At 35.8% G+C, this 17,274-nt stretch overlaps 3 protein-coding genes across 8 annotated transcripts in view; 2 read left to right on the top strand and 1 right to left on the bottom strand.

Annotated features, from left to right (window-relative positions):
* The first annotated feature begins 348 nt into the window (after nucleotides 1-348).
* LOC100814183 (acetylglutamate kinase, chloroplastic) lies at nucleotides 349-1,691 on the top strand. Its single transcript, XM_003526397.5, has one exon. The coding sequence runs from the start codon at nucleotides 510-512 to the stop codon at nucleotides 1,539-1,541; it is 1,032 nt and encodes a 343-aa protein (XP_003526445.1). The 5' UTR covers nucleotides 349-509; the 3' UTR covers nucleotides 1,542-1,691.
* A 989-nt stretch (nucleotides 1,692-2,680) lies between these two features.
* LOC100799592 (DDT domain-containing protein DDR4) lies at nucleotides 2,681-7,537 on the bottom strand. Of its 3 annotated transcripts, XM_006581332.4 has the most exons (7): nucleotides 7,340-7,537; nucleotides 7,048-7,167; nucleotides 6,800-6,920; nucleotides 6,076-6,162; nucleotides 5,937-5,974; nucleotides 5,764-5,845; nucleotides 5,199-5,555 (listed from the first exon to the last, which is right to left on the bottom strand). In XM_006581332.4, the coding sequence occupies exons 1-6, from the start codon at nucleotides 7,357-7,359 to the stop codon at nucleotides 5,839-5,841; spliced, it is 393 nt and encodes a 130-aa protein (XP_006581395.1). In that variant the 5' UTR covers nucleotides 7,360-7,537; the 3' UTR covers nucleotides 5,199-5,555; nucleotides 5,764-5,838. The 3 variants fall into 3 exon arrangements, 1 of the variants encoding a protein (XP_006581395.1); XR_001388594.3 differs by lacking the exons at nucleotides 5,937-5,974; nucleotides 6,076-6,162; nucleotides 6,800-6,920; nucleotides 7,048-7,167; nucleotides 7,340-7,537 and adding exons at nucleotides 2,681-3,296; nucleotides 3,685-3,727; nucleotides 4,786-4,912; nucleotides 5,022-5,114 and having other exon boundaries at nucleotides 5,200-5,555; nucleotides 5,764-5,847; XR_001388595.3 differs by lacking the exons at nucleotides 5,937-5,974; nucleotides 6,076-6,162; nucleotides 6,800-6,920; nucleotides 7,048-7,167; nucleotides 7,340-7,537 and adding exons at nucleotides 2,681-3,296; nucleotides 3,685-3,727; nucleotides 4,786-4,912; nucleotides 5,022-5,114 and having other exon boundaries at nucleotides 5,200-5,356; nucleotides 5,764-5,846.
* Nucleotides 7,538-9,218: 1,681 nt separating this feature from the next.
* The window catches only part of LOC100813647 (uncharacterized), a 27,973-nt gene continuing 19,917 nt past the window's right edge, over nucleotides 9,219-17,274 (top strand). For 2 of the 4 annotated variants that reach the window (XR_414615.4, XM_014776218.3), the window contains exons 1-8: nucleotides 9,219-10,184; nucleotides 11,275-11,407; nucleotides 12,034-12,312; nucleotides 12,434-12,601; nucleotides 12,702-12,917; nucleotides 13,549-13,643; nucleotides 14,919-15,093; nucleotides 15,710-16,134. Coding sequence is in view for 1 of the 4 variants with exons in the window: in XM_014776218.3 (XP_014631704.1) it covers nucleotides 9,409-10,184; nucleotides 11,275-11,407; nucleotides 12,034-12,312; nucleotides 12,434-12,601; nucleotides 12,702-12,917; nucleotides 13,549-13,643; nucleotides 14,919-15,093; nucleotides 15,710-16,134 (2,267 nt within the window). In the remaining 3 variants the exon portion in view is untranslated. Of the gene's footprint in view, nucleotides 10,185-11,274; nucleotides 11,408-12,033; nucleotides 12,313-12,433; nucleotides 12,602-12,701; nucleotides 12,918-13,548; nucleotides 13,644-14,918; nucleotides 15,094-15,709; nucleotides 16,135-17,274 lie in introns of those variants that run through there. The other 2 variants (XR_414616.4, XR_005891953.1) reach the window with 2 other exon arrangements.

Here is a 17,274-nt window from a genome sequence, read left to right as displayed (position 1 = left end):
TAATATATTGTGCATAAAATGATTATTTTTTCTCTATGGTTACTTTTGGAGAAATATTTAATATGTAAATGAAATTATAAAAAAATTAAAAATTGAAATATACAGATTTTTATAATACATTTATAGAGGTGACAAAAGAGAAATTTTTTTTAAAAAAAAAGATAATGTTGGTTAGAGGAGAAAGAATTGTTACATGTAATGCTGGTTGAAGAAATAAAAGAGAGAGAAATGATTTATTTAAAATGAATGATAAATTATTATGATATCTTTAAATTAAATTTATTGTTATAAATGAGTTTGTTGATTTTTTTTCTTCAAAATTTATGGTGTTAATTATTAATATACTGCAATCTTCTTAAATTATAATATAAACAAGTTTGCAGTTTGCATAACACGTGGAGAAAGAAAATTACCTTAAATAGACAGATTTATTGTCTTGTATTTGAAACAGCAAGAGCCATAGAAACCCGAAACCCTTCTTCACTCTGCAACTTTCACTTCACACAACAATGATGATGGCAGGTGCAGCCAAAACCCTAACCAATCTTTGCCCCTCTTTCCCATTCCCAACCAAACCCCAAAACCAACTCACCACTAGCCACGCTTTCCCTTCCACTCGCCTCCGCCACCGCGCCATTTCCGCGGTGGCGAACGCGGCGCAACCTCCACTCGCCGCCGCCACCGCCACCGAGGGTCAGTACCGAGTCGATGTGCTCTCGGAGTCGCTCCCCTTCATCCAGAAATTCCGCGGCAAAACCATCGTCGTCAAGTACGGCGGCGCCGCCATGAAGTCCCCGGAGCTCCAGGCCTCCGTGATCAACGACCTTGTCCTCCTCTCCTGCGTCGGCCTCCGCCCCGTCCTGGTCCACGGCGGCGGCCCCGAGATCAACTCCTGGCTCGGCCGCCTCAACATCCCCGCCGTCTTCCGCGACGGCCTCCGCGTCACCGACGCCGACACCATGGAGATCGTCTCCATGGTCCTCGTCGGAAAAGTCAACAAAACCCTAGTTTCTCTAATTAACAAGGCCGGCGCCACCGCCGTCGGCCTCTCTGGCATGGACGGCCGCCTCCTCACCGCCCGCCCCGCTCCCAAGGCCGCCGACCTCGGCTACGTCGGCGAGGTCGCACGCGTCGATCCCGCCGTCCTCCGCTCCCTAATCGACACCAGCCACATCCCCGTCGTCACCTCCGTCGCCGCCGATGAATCCGGACAGCCCTACAACATCAACGCCGACACCGTCGCCGGAGAATTGGCAGCGTCGCTCGGCGCGGAGAAGCTGATTCTGCTGACCGATGTGGCGGGAATTCTGGAAGATCGGAACGACCCTGACAGCTTGGTGAAGAAGATTGACATAAAAGGAGTGAAGAAAATGATGGAAGATGGAAAAGTTGGTGGTGGAATGATACCTAAGGTTAATTGTTGCGTTAGGTCCTTGGCGCAAGGGGTTATTACAGCGAGTATTATTGATGGTAGGGTTCCGCATTCTTTGTTGCTTGAGATTTTGACTGATGAAGGTGCTGGAACTATGATAACTGGATAAGTTTATTTATTTATGGTGTTTGGATTTTTTCTTTTCAATCAAGCCTTGAGTTGAGGTTGCATTGCAGCACTTGTTTTGTTAGAGATTGGTGATTGTTTTTAAGTGCGTGTAATGTGAGAGATGGTTGAATTGAATTGAATGTTTCAGAAATTGCTTGGATTACATCCAAAAGACAAGAAAATTGGGATAATGGATTCCGGAAGAAATGTTAGAGAAAGAAACTAATTAATGAATTCTGCAAATTTTTTATTACGGCCATTCTCTGTCACTGCATGCTAAAGACAAGGTTGGGTAACCATTGTTAAAACAGCCAAGCTTTTTATTATCAATTACATTAGCATGTTTCATGTTTGACAAAGCAATTACTCAAAAGCAGCGGGAAAGAGAACCCCCCAAAAGCTCCATTTAATAATTGAAAAAATTATTATCATCATTGTACATGGATGATCCTACAGGGCAAAGCAAACAGAACATTTACCAAGATAACTTTGTTGTCACAGAAAACATAATGATTTATATATAAATTTTCATTTGATATGAAGACGCAAGGAAAGTAATTTGTAATCCCCCAGGATCATGTATAATTCCTACAAATAAAAAAAGGTAATTTTTTTTTAAAAAAGTACTCAATTGATAATATTTAGAAGTATAAAGCATAAAGCAGTGTGATTACTTGTCACGTAAAATTGTATTTAGCCATTAATGATTCACTGAATCTATTTCACATGCATGCTTAATTAGATAATCATATCACAAATTCCTGCTGTAAAAGGGAAGATCAAATTAAGAATAGACAAGACCGTATGATGATACGAAAAAAACAGTAACATTTACAACATACAACTAATTTAATAAAATTTACATATAGGTATCAATTTGAAAATCTGCAACACATGTAAGAACTAAATCATATGTTGAACATATACTATATCCATCAATTGTGGGGGAAACCACAGCCAGCATTATAAAATTTATTTCATTTCAATTTCCTTTTGCAGTAAAGGATGTTCACGGTCTTTGTTGTTATTTTGCATTTGTTTCTTGCCAATCATGTACTGAGGTTGCGGCACTTGTTTTGTTACATTCATATGGTTTAAAGTGCATGTCATGCAAGAGATGGTTGAATTGAAGGCAGCAGATGCGTCAAACTAACGGTATAGAGATTCATTAGCCATATCTGTATACTATATACTCAAATATTTCAGAAATTTCTAGGATCTCTTCAAGAGACAAAAAATTAGGTATAATGATAATCCTAGAAAAAGGATAGCTTCAAATCTCCCCAAATTTTGACGGCAAATATTCTATGCCACTGCTCGCTTTGCATGCTTTAGCCAAAATACAGGTTAATACCAGGCCTAAGTAGACTCGGACAAATCTCTCTTCCCTTCACGTGCTTCGTCCTCTGAATCAGATACGATGACAGATTCCATAGCAGAATTGCGGGTGGGTCTTTGCCTTGGCTTTCTAAAATAGTGTGGCTAGGAACTCCAGCTAACTGCTTGCAGCAGCGAAACCCTTTTGGATAAAAAACTGCATGGCTTGAGGGTGTTTCCAAGTTGCCCAACTCACCATCAACAGCAGCATCCTCCTCACTGCTACCATGATTCTCAACTTTGTAACCAGTGTCATCACTATCATATATTGGAGACATAACCCTTTCCGAATCACTGTCTGTTGAAATATCTTGTGTTGGATTTATTTTCAGATCCTCCGGATTTATCTTGTTCAGCAACAGGAAACTTTGTCCTTTTACTAAACATTAGTCAAAATGAAAAGTAAAAATTATTAAAGCAGAATCAGATAGAAATGAAGACATTTGAAACAACAAAAGTAAATATTAGCATGTTAGACTACTGCAACAACCTTAGGTACCATTGTTAAAATAGCCAAGGTTATTATTCTCAATCTCAGCAAGAGCATGTGTGACAAAGCAATGATGCAAAAGCAGCAAAGTACAAGTTAAAGGAAAATTTAATTTGTACCCCTTTTTTTGTTTCAATCTCAAGTCTTGACTCATCAAAGCCTAACTAAGTCCACTTAATAACTGAAAAAATTATTATTCCCATTCTGCAGGGATGATCCTACACTACAAAGCAAACGGAGCATTTACTAACAAGGTACAATATCATGTAAAACATACTTTGTTAGCTGTATGGCCTCCTTCATTGTTCGATCATAAGCTTCTGCAATATACCCAAACAGAAGTAATTAACATCTAAAATTCCAATTGATATCATGAACAGGCAGGAAAAGGAAAGAAACCAAAACTACTTATACTCGCAATAGATAATTTGGTAGAAGCATCAAACAACTAGTGATTACTTATCACATATGTGCCTTTCGTCATTGATGATTCACTCAATCTAATTCACATACACATTAAATTAACAGCAAATGAGGAAAACATGGTAGTAATAGAAATTAGAAATGCAATTCTAACATTGAAATATATATTTTAAATAATTTAACATCTTAGATTGAAACAACTATTTGACACTTAAATGTTTCATGTAAACACTACTCATTACTCCCTAAGACTAGAAACTGAAACAAAATCGACAAAGACTGGTGGAAGTGAGATTGAATATGTTTGATAAAAGAAAGTTTAGATAAAACAATTCCTAACAGTGAAAAGTAACAACTCATGTTCTACGCATGATATTGTAAAATGTAGGACATCTCACAAGTGCACAAACATTCTTACCTGCTACATTGACAAGACCCACCCTCACTAACAAAGCAAGCAATACATAAACAATAAAGTACAAAATAGTGCACAACAAAGTCAAATCCACCAAGGTTGTGTTTGTTTCAAGGTATTAAAAATTATTCCCAGGAAAGTGAACATGAGAATATCACATTCTCTGCTTTGCTAAAGGTCTTAAAAATATATTCTCAGCATCATTGACTCCCGGGAATTTGAAATGCTATTACTAGTCTTATTTCTGATTTTCATGGTGAAAGGTGGGCATCTTACATTTCCATGGGGATGGAAGTTACTCCTTGCAATAACTACCTATTCCCACCCTCTTCTTCCACATTTTTTTATTAAATATTTTTTTTTCTAAAATTATCAAATGTCTTCATGGGAATAATATTCCTAAGTATAATATTCCATGAAATGCAATAGTAAACCTTGAAACAAAAGCCCCCCTAACAATTGTCCTGTGCATTAGAATCTGTAAATGCTAGAATGCAAGATGTGTATGCCATGTAATTGAACATATAACACACATCTTACCAAATGTATAACTAATAGGCCTTCGAGCATGACAAGAGCGTGTATTTCCAGAATAATGAGGATTCTGAAAATCCTTTTTTAACAGCATATCCTGCCTTTGCTTTTGCTTTATTGCTCTTTCTTTCTTCTGCATAAATCAAAGGTGGTATTCCTTTACATCAAAACATCACAACCAAAGATGAGGGTGTTCCCTAGAATGTACAACAATCAGACACTAAACAAAAGGATGCCCATACCTTCCTTAGCTTTTCAAGAGCAGGAATAGCATCATCTTGAAGCTTCAGGCTAACAGCAACTTCTGCAGCACACTTGCTGAATGCAAATTTTTCCTGCAGTTAACATTTAAAGGCAAAGTTAATAAGGTTTCAAATCCAGGGGGAAAAGTAAGACAAAAGGTGGTTAACATGATCTTACAGCTACTTTTGAAAAATCTTCAAGATTGGAAGCAAGTGTTTCCCATTGAATGGTGGGGAGTGATAAACATCCTTCATCCTTATCATTTGGAATTGAGTCTGATGTGATAATCTCCCTGTACAATCTGTGACTCTGGCCTTTTGAAGTTGCATCATACCTATAACAAAAAATAGACACGTTAGCAACAACAATTTTAAGGTTTTGAGAATCTTCATAAGATTTGGAACATTTTTAAAAAGGATAAATTATCAGTAAGATGTGTCAGTTCCATCTCTTCCTATGGCATCTTTGCGAAAAGTTGAAATTTGGTTTCCTTCTTTTAAAGCATCATTGATGTATGACACTGCACCATGTTGCTGAATATAAACAAACACCCAAGCAAAATAATTTACATCAGACAAAACTAAAACAGCAATAGGGATTAAAATAAATAAATAAATAAAAAAAAAGTAGAAACACCAAAGATGATCAGTAACATAGACTAGGAAGATTATCTAGTCATGAGAATGCAAAAGTATCCATATATTAATTTATTTAATAAACAAAAACCGGAAATATTAATACCTGAGCTCTAACTTCACAAAGCGCTTTTAGCAGTAGTAAACAATCTGACGGATCAGGTTCCTTGTACTTGGATATCTACTCTCTGAACAAGCATTGATGGCAACAGTTTTTTAAAAAATGTCATTGCAATTAGTAACAATGTAACATGATCAGTGCATCTCAGTAGTTAGTACCCTTTAGATGGTACAAGTGGAATCTCCCCCTCAGCAACCTGTAGCACAGATCCAGGCAGCAAGTGAAAGTAATTAATTCAATCTGCAATGGGGAGAAAAAATAAAAAGCAAGCTCAAAAGCAACATCTCAGTGACTTACACATAGCCACCAAGCAGTCAGATTCTTACAGGGTGCAGTAACCCATTTATCAGAATCCTCCAATGTTTTACTCACAGGTGGTATTCCCTGGTAGGAATACAAATGAAATTAAATCCACATTAGGATGGGAAGCCATCGACAAAAAAAATGAAAGAGTAGAATAATATGTTTGATTTGAGGAAGTTAGACAATTTACAGAATTAGTATATTCAACTTCCTCTTTAAAATGCATTTTCCTTACATAATTTGTGCTGTCCTCGTAATTTCATGTGTAAAAGAAAAATGCTCATTTCCCTATATCTCCATTGGAGTTTAAGTAATTTGCACAATGGATCTAATGCACTTTTGGGAAAACAAACAAAGATTTGAAAACAAAGTCAGTAATGCTACAAGTAAAAGCTTATAAATTGGAGTATCGAACAAAATAATGCCAAGCAATTTTCACCCTCCATCATTTCTTACCCCACCAGACACTACAACAAAGAAATGGAAAAACACATAACCATTTCTCCACCCATTTTACACACACTAGAACTCAAAACTAGAAACATGAAACAAAGAATGTCCAAAGCAACAAAATTTACATTTGCACAACACCTCCCAACTAACCACTACCAATTGCATGCACTGACACATCAGTGAACAACCTTTCTAATTATTCCAGCAAATTAAACGTTTTCAACACAGACTAGCAACGTTTCAATAACTACATAAAACAAGGTACCTTCAAAAGTTGAATGTGAAGCCGAGAAAGCGAAGTATCAGGCTTAACAAGCCCAATCTCAATATCTTCAGCAGAAAGCTTCAAATCTTTACCAAGTATCGGACCAAACACCTGAACCACACTGTCACAATATATAATAAACATTACTAGTCACTCTACTTTCACTGAAAAACAAACAACACACAATGTCCTAAACGATTTCGTGACCTAATAGAAACAATTCCAACGAAAACTTCCAGATCTCTTACGTCCAAAAAATTGAGAACAGAAGCGAGTTCCCATCGCCCGCGCAACTTCGAAATCTCCGAGTCCAAATCGCTTTCTTCGAAACGCGCGTTTCGCTCCTCGCCGCCACCTTCTTCCACGGCCTGCATTGTCGGTCCGGAACAGTAACTAAATGCTTTCAATTAGAAGGAGCGAAAAATGATTGAAAGAAAGAATGTGAAAAAAATAAATTGGAGTTTTTGTGTTATATTGTGTGAGAAAGAAAAGAAGAACAAAGGACAGTTTCCCGCTCAAATCGTGTTTTTCACTTTTTACCAGTTTGAAGAGTTGAACATGTCTGGTTTTCTTTCTAGGGTTATTTCAGGATCTCGCGCCTTGCCAATTTTCGTTCCCTCGCGACGTTAAACGTACCGTTCAGTGCTGATTTTGCCGCAGTAAAATGCGGGTCATTTTGGATCCTCGATAGAATGGAGGCTTAAGTAATTGAGTTGAGCCTTTCCAAAAATAGTAAAAATGTAACTACTGCCATCGCTTCTAGTAATCAAATTTTGATCGCTATTTCGGTTAAGAATAAATAATAATGCATGTACTACTGTCATTCAATGATAAAATTACTTTAAAAATTTAATAATAATAATTTCTTATTGATTGTTAGTGTGACAGTGAATACATTTAAACTTTTTTCCACCTTAAACAAATCTTCTTTAATTTATGTAAAATAGCAATAAGAGTGTGAACTCACGTGGCACTTGGGTGAATTCAAAGAGAGGATATATTTTGTATATATTAGAATATTGTCATAAAATAGCAATATTTTTTATATATATTAGAAAAAGAAAAGAATATTGACATCTTTATATTGAATGAAAAACATTTTATGTTTGTTAAAATTTCTATAATAGAACACATAATTTGGCTTTTTTTTTAGAAGAATAACATATAAAGTGTGTTTGAATTTATTAGTTAATACAAAAAGATAGAAGATCAATTCACTTACAAACATTTGTGGCATCCTTATTAAATAGTGTTATTTCCAGTCCTTTATATAAAAAATAAATAATTGATTTATCAACATTAATAAAAATAGTTAAATTAGTTAATTTTAATTAATAATTTTAGTATTTAAATTTTATTTTATAAATACTTGTATTTTTTTTGCCAATGAGTATGACCTATATAATTAATAGATCAATAAATACATCAATTTGCATGAAAAAAAAAAAAGTGGGTGCCTCATTAGTAAACTCCACAATGAATTAAGTATGGAAAATAAATTAACAAATACAACAACACATTTGAAAATGAGTTAATATTTCTTATAACTAGAATAAAAAATTTATACTAATTTATTTCTTATATAAAGGAATGGAGGTAGTGTTTGTAAAAAAGTTATTGAATCATTTTTATGTTATTTCTATAAGATACATGAACATTTTAAATGATTCAAATTTAAATAAAAGATTATGATTAATATTTTACTAATTATTTTCTTGTTTTTTGAGTTGACTTTCATGTCTTTTGAGACGATTCACACATCATCTAAAGTTATTTTTACTTGATAATTTTATCAATTTTATCCGTACTTAGTTATGTCAGTTGTCTCCGATCGATTTACCTATACTAATCATATGCAATTAGTGTCTATTGTTCCATCGACTAACTTTTTAGAAATTAATGAAACCAAAATAATACAATTATAAAAATATTTAGTTGGTACAATTAGAACTTGAAAACTAAACATACACCACAAGAAGAAAAAAAAATTATAATCAAGCCTTAAACACTAATGAATAAAATGAATTTGTTAGGTGTGTCCTAAAAAATAGAGAAATCATACAAATTTACAGGTCTTTAAACTATTTTAGAATTTATAATTATGTTTATTATTTTATTTTTAATTAGGTTTTGATTTTGTATTTATTTTTTAATCAGGTCATTGCATAAAAAACCTAATCAAAAAATAAATATAAATTCAATTAAAAAATAATAGTAACCTGATTTATTTGAAATTTGATATAATTACTACTAAGTATTTTTTCTCGAGGCAATAATTATCATATTACCCCCACTCAGAAAAAAAAAAATCATCACATATGAAAGTATAAATTTTTTAGAGGTTATTTCAATTGATTCTTTCACTGCGTAATGATAACCACAATAATCTCCCCTTAATAAAACACTCCAGGTGGACATCTCACAGTTTCATACTCTTTTCATTTCAGGTTCCAACCCTTCTGTCTCACTCTTTCTTAAATTCCAATCATCACAGTTTCATACCTTCATCTTGTGGCGAGCCAAGCAGAAAATTCACACGCCTCAAATTCACCCAGCAGCTTCCGATGCAGTGAAATCGCAATCATCATCATCATCATCATCGCAGCACAATGGGGAGAGAAACGGAAATCCTCTCTCGCCTCGTCGCGAACCACCTCCACCTCGCCCAATTCGAGCCCCTGCGCGGCGTCCTCCTCGCCCTCCGAGCGCGAAACCGCGACCTCGCCCGCGATATCCTCCAAACCATCGTCGCGCGATCGGGTCGGGTTCCCAACGTCGCTTGGTCGAGTTCGTGTCCCTCTCCCGCGCTTCTCACTTTCTTATCCACGCTCGAATTGCTGCAAATGGACAACGCCTCCTCCGCGTGGAACTTCGACGAGGAAACGCTGCGTTTGCGCGCCGAGTTTCTGCTTCTAGTTCAGGATTTGATCGATTTAGTGTCCGAGTGTGATGGAGAATGGGGGAATTGTAGGAGTGTTTTGGATAGGGTTTTGGAATTGGGCGTGAAGAGGTTGAGAGTGGACGCGGATGGTGAAAATGAAATTGACGGGATCGGAAGTGGGAATGGGAATGCTGCTACTGTGGTTGAAGAAGCAGAGTTTACGAGTCTGAGGAAGTTGATTTTGGAACACGCGCGTGTTTTTGACGCGCTCTGTGTGAATGTACACAGGCAAATTAGGCACTGGGAGAGTGAGGATTCGGGTGAGGGAAGTGAGGAGTTGGAAGAGGAGGATGTTAAGGTGCTTCGCGGGATACAGAGGACGGTTCAGGTCGTTCATTTGGATGCTATGAGAGAGAGTCTTGAATCGGGTGATGCAGAAGGGGCTGTTTCTCATATACGGTTTCTGCATTTTGATTATGGAATTGAGGAGCAATCTGAGTACCGGTATGCCCCTACTTCATTCCCTTTTGCAAACACATGCAACTTGTGTGGTTTTGTTTTATGTCTTTCTTGTCTAGTGAATTGTCCCTGCCTTTTGTCTTTGAACTTGATATGCATGCATTTGCTTAGGGAATTCGGATTATTCTTTAATGAAGAAATTAGTTTCCCTTTTGACATTATAACAACAACAACATGGAGATATAAAGTTGGTTTAGTGGTGAAGGGAGAAGGGAAAGGGGAGAGGTCGCTGGTTCGAATCCCATCGCTAACAAAAGCTAACAATTAACATTTGTTGATAAAAATAAAAACCCAGCAATTCAAGCCTTATCACACTAGGAGAATCCCTTATGATATTGAGTGAATAAAATAAAATGGTGTATCGTCAACTTCAGGAACAGGAAGCCATAAATCTATTTTGGGAATAGATTTTGTACTTTTGTTTCTAGATTTTATTTGAACTATGAAAACTTCTACAGTAAGCAAATAATGTATATTTATTCAATTCATTCTTATTTAGTTGTATGTTCAATGGTATGGTGGACTCTTTTCTCAAAATCATCATTATTATTTAGGAAAAAGGAGAATGGATAATAGAAAGAAAGGAGTTGAGGTATGTTTGGGAGGAGAGGAGGTTAGGAAATTTTACTAAAAATAAAAAAGTAAAAGAAGACACTGAGGCAACGTAGCTCGAGAAAGCAGTTGTAAGGGTACCCGTCTTTTTGAATGTTTGTAATTTAAATTTAAATTCATGTAAAACCAGTCATGACCCATGATTAAGCACCCTTAAAGATTCAATAATTCAAACCCTATTCTCCAAATTGGAGGATTCATGGAAATATTTAATTCCTATCCAATTGCGTGTAAGTTTACAATGTTCCTGTGTTTTTCTGGGCTTTTCCTCCCTTTTTCATGGATATAATCAGTGTCTTGAATGAATGATAAATCACATGCCATTCTTTTATTTGTTTTTAAGTAGTTAAGGATCTTTCTTATTCTTTCTTAATTAATTGTATTATATTTGCTTTTTTAGTTCCCTTGCAACATTTTCGTGTCCTAGATGTTCATACCCGCTTGTTTTCTAATTCTTTTGTAGCATAGTTTTGAAAGATCTTCTGAAGGTTGTCTTATCAAGAAGTGAGAAGATTGGGGACACGCGCAATCAATTGCTACAGATTTATAGTGAAGCCATTTCATCAAATTGCAGTGATATTGTTCAAATGTTGCAGGTCAGTCTCCCTTCTTTCTTCCTAGGGTTTCATTTGTATAATTCTTTCCTGAAGATATTATGTTAACAAAGCCTTCCGTTAGTAGCATACTTCGATTGCTGCATGGTATAGGATTTATTTATCTTATCACATTCTTTCATTGCTCAAGAGTTTTATCTCTAAGCTTGTTCATATGTAAATTAATTAACATTCAGGAAGTGGCAAAGTGACCCAATCACAAAATAATAAGAATCATATAATTCTGAAACACCTCATGTTAAAGAAAGCATGCTAAACCATTGTTCAGGCAAGCAGAAATTTCTGGAAATGCGTATGGTCTTTTAAGAGTCATTTTGATGATTTATTAAAGCATTCCAACTTCTGGTAAATAAGGTCCTTTACTGAAAACCATCAATACATTTTCGGTTGTCTTCCTCTTCCTCCCTCCATGAAACTAACTTGGAGAAATTGATTCCACAATCACTCGTATCAGTTCAGTTTTTCACTTTATTATGGGGTTTATTCTATTCCTTTATTTAAAAAAAGTGGCTAACCATTGATAATACAAGTTTAAACCTATAGAGCCCCCCTATAGCCATTTAATAAGATTTTTTTTGTTTGTTTTTATATTAAATGCTTTTCTTCAGAGCATTCATGACGAGTTATTGTCTGAAGAGATTGAAATGGATAGAGTTCAAACTGAAAACTTCATTCCACATCCTCTTGTACGTCTTCAAAGATATTTGGAAGAAGTGAAGTCTGGTAAGAATTCAGATGATAAGGCATTATTCCTGAATGAGGTAATCAGATATTGCAAGACAGATATGTATCATTATGCTCGTGTTTCTGGACTACATGTTCTTGAGTGTATTATGGATACTGCCCTGTCTGCTGTGAAGAGGGAGCAGCTGGATGTAGCTGGCAATGTATGTACCCATTTTTGTTGTCTCTATGTATCTTCATTTGTATAAAAGTTGATATTGTATCAATTGTTACATGAATTTCCAACATAAGTCTCCCTACTTAGGCACTTCTTGTTTGTGGCAGGTCCTCCAATTGTTTCCACTACTTCAGCCTTTGGTAGCGACCATGGGTTGGGATTTTTTGGCTGGTAAAATAGCAGCACGGAGGAAATTAATGCAACTTCTCTGGACAAGTAAGTCACAAGTTATTCGGCTTGAAGAATCTTCTCCTTATGGTAATAAAACAGATGAGGTATTTTTCGCCTTTCATGTTTCAAAATGTGTTTTTATGGTACTAAATGAATGAAAAGGTGGGAAACTTTGCTGAAAAAACTGATTTAATTTTCTGGCAGATGACTTGTGTGGAGCATTTATGTGATACCTTGTGTTATCAGCTTGATCTTGCCTCTTTTGTTGCCTGTGTGAATTCTGGCCAGCCTTGGAATTCAAAATTCTCATTAATGCTTTCTGGAAAAGAGCAACTGGAATTTAGAGACGAAGATACTTATTCTGATCCTTTTGTTGAGAATTTTGTGCTGGAACGACTTTCGGTCCAGAGTCCTCTTCGGGTAATACTTTATGTCAAATGGATGGGCATTGTATCAGTATGCTTGGAGTTCTTGCCTTTCTTTGGAAGGGCTACAATTGTATATAAAAAATTACTTATGTGATTTGCTCATATGTAATCTTATTCCTCTTTTCACTCAATTAGTTCCTTCTTTATGGGATGCGGTTGAATATTTGAACTTTATGCTTTTTTTTTTTACATGATGGTAAGTATAGCAGCAATTGCTGGGACTGCCTTTATTTTTATTATTACAATTACAATGATCTTGGATGGTAACATACATTCATTCTTTATTTTGGTAACAGTGTGTAAACTATCATGTGGCTGCAAATTTATCGATGCTATTTGACAATATTGTACTTTTGACGTTTACATAGCGGATATATATTTATTGATGAAAAGAGAATTGATTAGGAAAGATTATGTTTGTTGATATGTAAAATCATAAAGGACAATTACTCAGCCTTAAATAGAACTTAATCACTATAAAATTGCAGCCTTTATTTTAAAGGAAAATATATCAAAAGTTGATAATAACATCAATTTTTTAATGAAATATTTGAGAATTTATTTTAGATTTATTATACTATGAAATTTGAATGTTAAATATGATAGCATCATCTTCTCTGTAGGTACTATTTGATGTTGTTCCAGGCATAAAATTCCAGGAAGCCATTGATTTGATCAGTATGCAGCCAATTGCTTCTACTGTAGAAGCCAGGAAGAGGTGTGCTTATGATGTCTTTTCTCTCAGTGTTTGCTTTTAGAGTCATGTTGATATTAAGACAGATATTTCCCAAGTGGCTGTTTGTACTGAGTTTGTTTGTCAATTCAGTAAGACACATCATTATAAGAGTATATTTTTCATAAAGATTAACCAGAAAAGGAATACTTTTTAGAAATATTTTCATTTCGGAAACAATCAACCAGTCAATTGGTACTGAGAAGTGAGGATTCATTTTGTTGTCTTGTTTGCATGCGTGTTTGTACTTAATAAACTTACATTTTGATTGGAAAATAAAGAAAGAAATCTATTTCCTATCCTAGATGTACCATTCATTTATTTTTTTCTTTTAGGAAAAGGAAATTTTATAAAGAGCTTAAGAGAAAAGTGAAATGAAAGTGTTGAATATATATATAAAAATATCTTTCAAAGTCCAAAGCTGATAGAACTGGTATCATAACAGTGAGAAACATTAAATATTAACTTAACAACAGGGAATTCAGGGAAGAACTCCTCAATTTACAGAAAAAAAACTGACATGGCTAAACTTCAATGGTTTGCACCTCCCAATGCCCAAAGGTCACAATTCTCTCAAGTTTAGACAATGGATCTCTCTCTCCTCCCTATTTATAGGCAAGATGCCTTATTTCTTCAATCAACTATCCTAACTAACATGTAAGTCTTAGATTTTGGGCTTAGGACCTCAACCCTACAAAATCGACTTATAAGGTGATTATTTCCCGAGCTTTATAAGGACTTGGTCATATCTCTGGTTGATGCGAGATTTCAACACCCTCCCTCATGCTTAGGACTGAACATCTGGAGTGTGGACAAATATGGGTGCCCTAGTAACAACACTTCATGCCTAGGAGTAGACATATAGAGCATAGACAAGTATGGGTGACCCAATAGTGGATCTAGGATTGACTTTGATATCATTTTAGAATTTGGGTATAGGACCTAGCTTCACCCCACAAAACTGCGTTGTAAGGCAAGGATTGTTCAAGCTTTATAAGGACTACATTGGCCTTACTCTAGTTGATGTGAGATCTTTTCTGCACCATTTGATATGCCTTTGGATTTGTCTCAACTGTATCACCACTTTTTTGCACATATTGACAAGTAATCTGATGGCCTGGATTGGGTGTAAGCCGTACTTGTGTGGCCACACTTTCTTGACATTAAGCATTCAAATTCATAATCTCTTATGATTACTATGATGTTTATTTTGCTCTTTAAGCCTTATTTGCTTTTCTGAATTTCCTTCTTTTGACATAGGAAGCAAGATATAGAACTCATGCATATGCGTTATGCTTTAGAATCAACTGTTCTTGCTTTAGGAGCAATGGAAAGGAGTGTGTCTGGCGAAGTTGAAACCCACCAAGATTTGCCATTATTTCATTTAAAGGACTTGCAGAACCATTTGGATGCAATTAGTAATCTTCCGCGCAAGGTTAGTCCCTTTTCAGTTATTTTTTCAAATTTGTCTAATTGGTCCCATCTCCGGATGATGATCATTGCAAGCAGTTTTCTTCATGTAGTTCTGTATACCAAGATTTTCTCATAATTTTATCCTCCTCAGTCCACACATGTATTTTTAATTTTTTCTATATTTTTCTTTTGGGATTGTTTTTTCCCTCCTGACTTAGATGAAACATCTCTCCAGTAGCGAGTGCTATGTGCTGTATTAGGATATTTTGCTAATTGCCTTTCTTTCTTCCTCTCTAATATTACTTCCATTTTAAAATTGAAAAAAAAAATATGTTGTATTTGTATCCTGCAGTTAATTGGTTTTCATTAAAATAAATGTAAGGGAAAAGTTTATGTAGGATATAACATACCATGTATTAGTGACTAGTTGTTGTAAAAGTTATCAAGTAATCTTTATGTGGTATGATTCATCTAAAGAAAAGGGTCTGTGTGACATTGTTTTGCATTTTACATGATGTTTGATCTTCTTTAAATTCTGATGTTTAAAGTGTTTATATCAAATGTTCTAAGACTAATAATTTCCTTTTCCAGTTATTATTATACCGTACTTATCTGATGCCAATTTTTCAATGATGTAGATTTTGATGGTGAACGTCATCATTTCAATGCTGCATATGGATAATATCTCTGTTAACTTGATGCATTGTGGATTACCAGGAAGCAATTTTAAATTATCCAATGCATGGTCTTCAGAAGATAGTTGTTCAACTGGAAGTGAAAGGGGGAATAAAATGGTTATATCTTTTACTGGTTTGCTACTTGATATATTGCGTCATAATATTCCATCCTCTATGATTGAATTAGAAAACACACTAGATGATGGTGTAAGCACAACCAGCAGACAGGCCCTTGAGTGGAGAATCTCAATCTCAAAGCGTTTCATTGAAGAATGGGAATGGCGTTTGTCAATTTTGCAGCATCTACTACCATTATCTGAACGCCAATGGAGATGGAAAGAGGCACTAACAGTGTTACGTGCAGCTCCCTCCAAGCTACTCAACCTGTGAGTTTTACCCATTTCTAATGCATAAAATACAATTAATGTGCAACAAAATGTTTATTTTACTGTAATGAGAACACATGAAAGGTGCATAACCACAATAACTTTGTTTAACTTTTTTCTCTTGCTAATGAAAGGGTTTGCTATCTTTTTGGCCCCTAAACTTTTTCAAATTTATGCTTTTAGTCCCTAGTCTAAGTTTTTACTGGTCAAAGTACTTGAACCTTTTCTCTGTTAACACCTTTAATCTTTGTTGTCAAGTAACAACATTAACGGTTAAGGTGACAATGACGTTGGTAATCCAGTGACTTGTTATGCCATCAAGGAGTCTAACGAGATAGTCACTGTAACTTTTTTTTTTGTTTTGTTAAAATACTTTTTTGGTCCCTTAGGATCCGTTTGGGGTGGTTGTGAGTTTTTGGGTTTCAAATGCAATTCTCAAAACAAAAAGTGTTTGGCAAAAATGGAGCTGAAATGCTTTTTAAATCATTTTCAAAATATTTTTACACTCAGTTTCAAAACCAAGAAAAAAGGTTTTCTGAATTTGGTTTTTAATTTAAAAACACACATTTCTCACATTTGACAATGACATTTTGTGTTGTTACCACCGCTATCGTTGTCACCACCATTGCCACTATCAACGCTACCACCAGCAATACTACCTTCGTTATTGCCACCACTACCATAGTCACCAGCATTTCTATAAACACCACCACGCCTACCTTTATCACCGCCACCACTTGGTGTCACCACCAACACCACTGTCACTGCCACCATCGTTGCCATTGACATCACCATCATCATTAGCATTGCTACCACCACCACCCTCAATGTCATCACCACCGTCATTGTCACCACCATCACCACTATCAACAAACCACCTTCATCACCTACCAACAAACCACCTTCATTACCACCAGCACTACCAACAATACCATCTCTATCACCGCCACTACAACCACCACCAACATTGCTGCCACCGCCACCCCACCACCTTCATTGCCACCACCATCGCCACTAACACCCCCGACACTACTACCACCACCACTAATACCACCTCCAATGTCGCCGCCACTATCATCACTAATACCACCACCACCACCACCACCAACACCAATGTCGCCACCATTGGCTGCCACCACC

Source organism: Glycine max, chromosome 6, assembly GCF_000004515.6.
Source record: "Glycine max cultivar Williams 82 chromosome 6, Glycine_max_v4.0, whole genome shotgun sequence".
In the NCBI taxonomy this organism is placed as follows: domain Eukaryota; kingdom Viridiplantae; phylum Streptophyta; class Magnoliopsida; order Fabales; family Fabaceae; genus Glycine; species Glycine max.
This window is presented reverse-complemented; position numbering and strand designations above follow the sequence as displayed.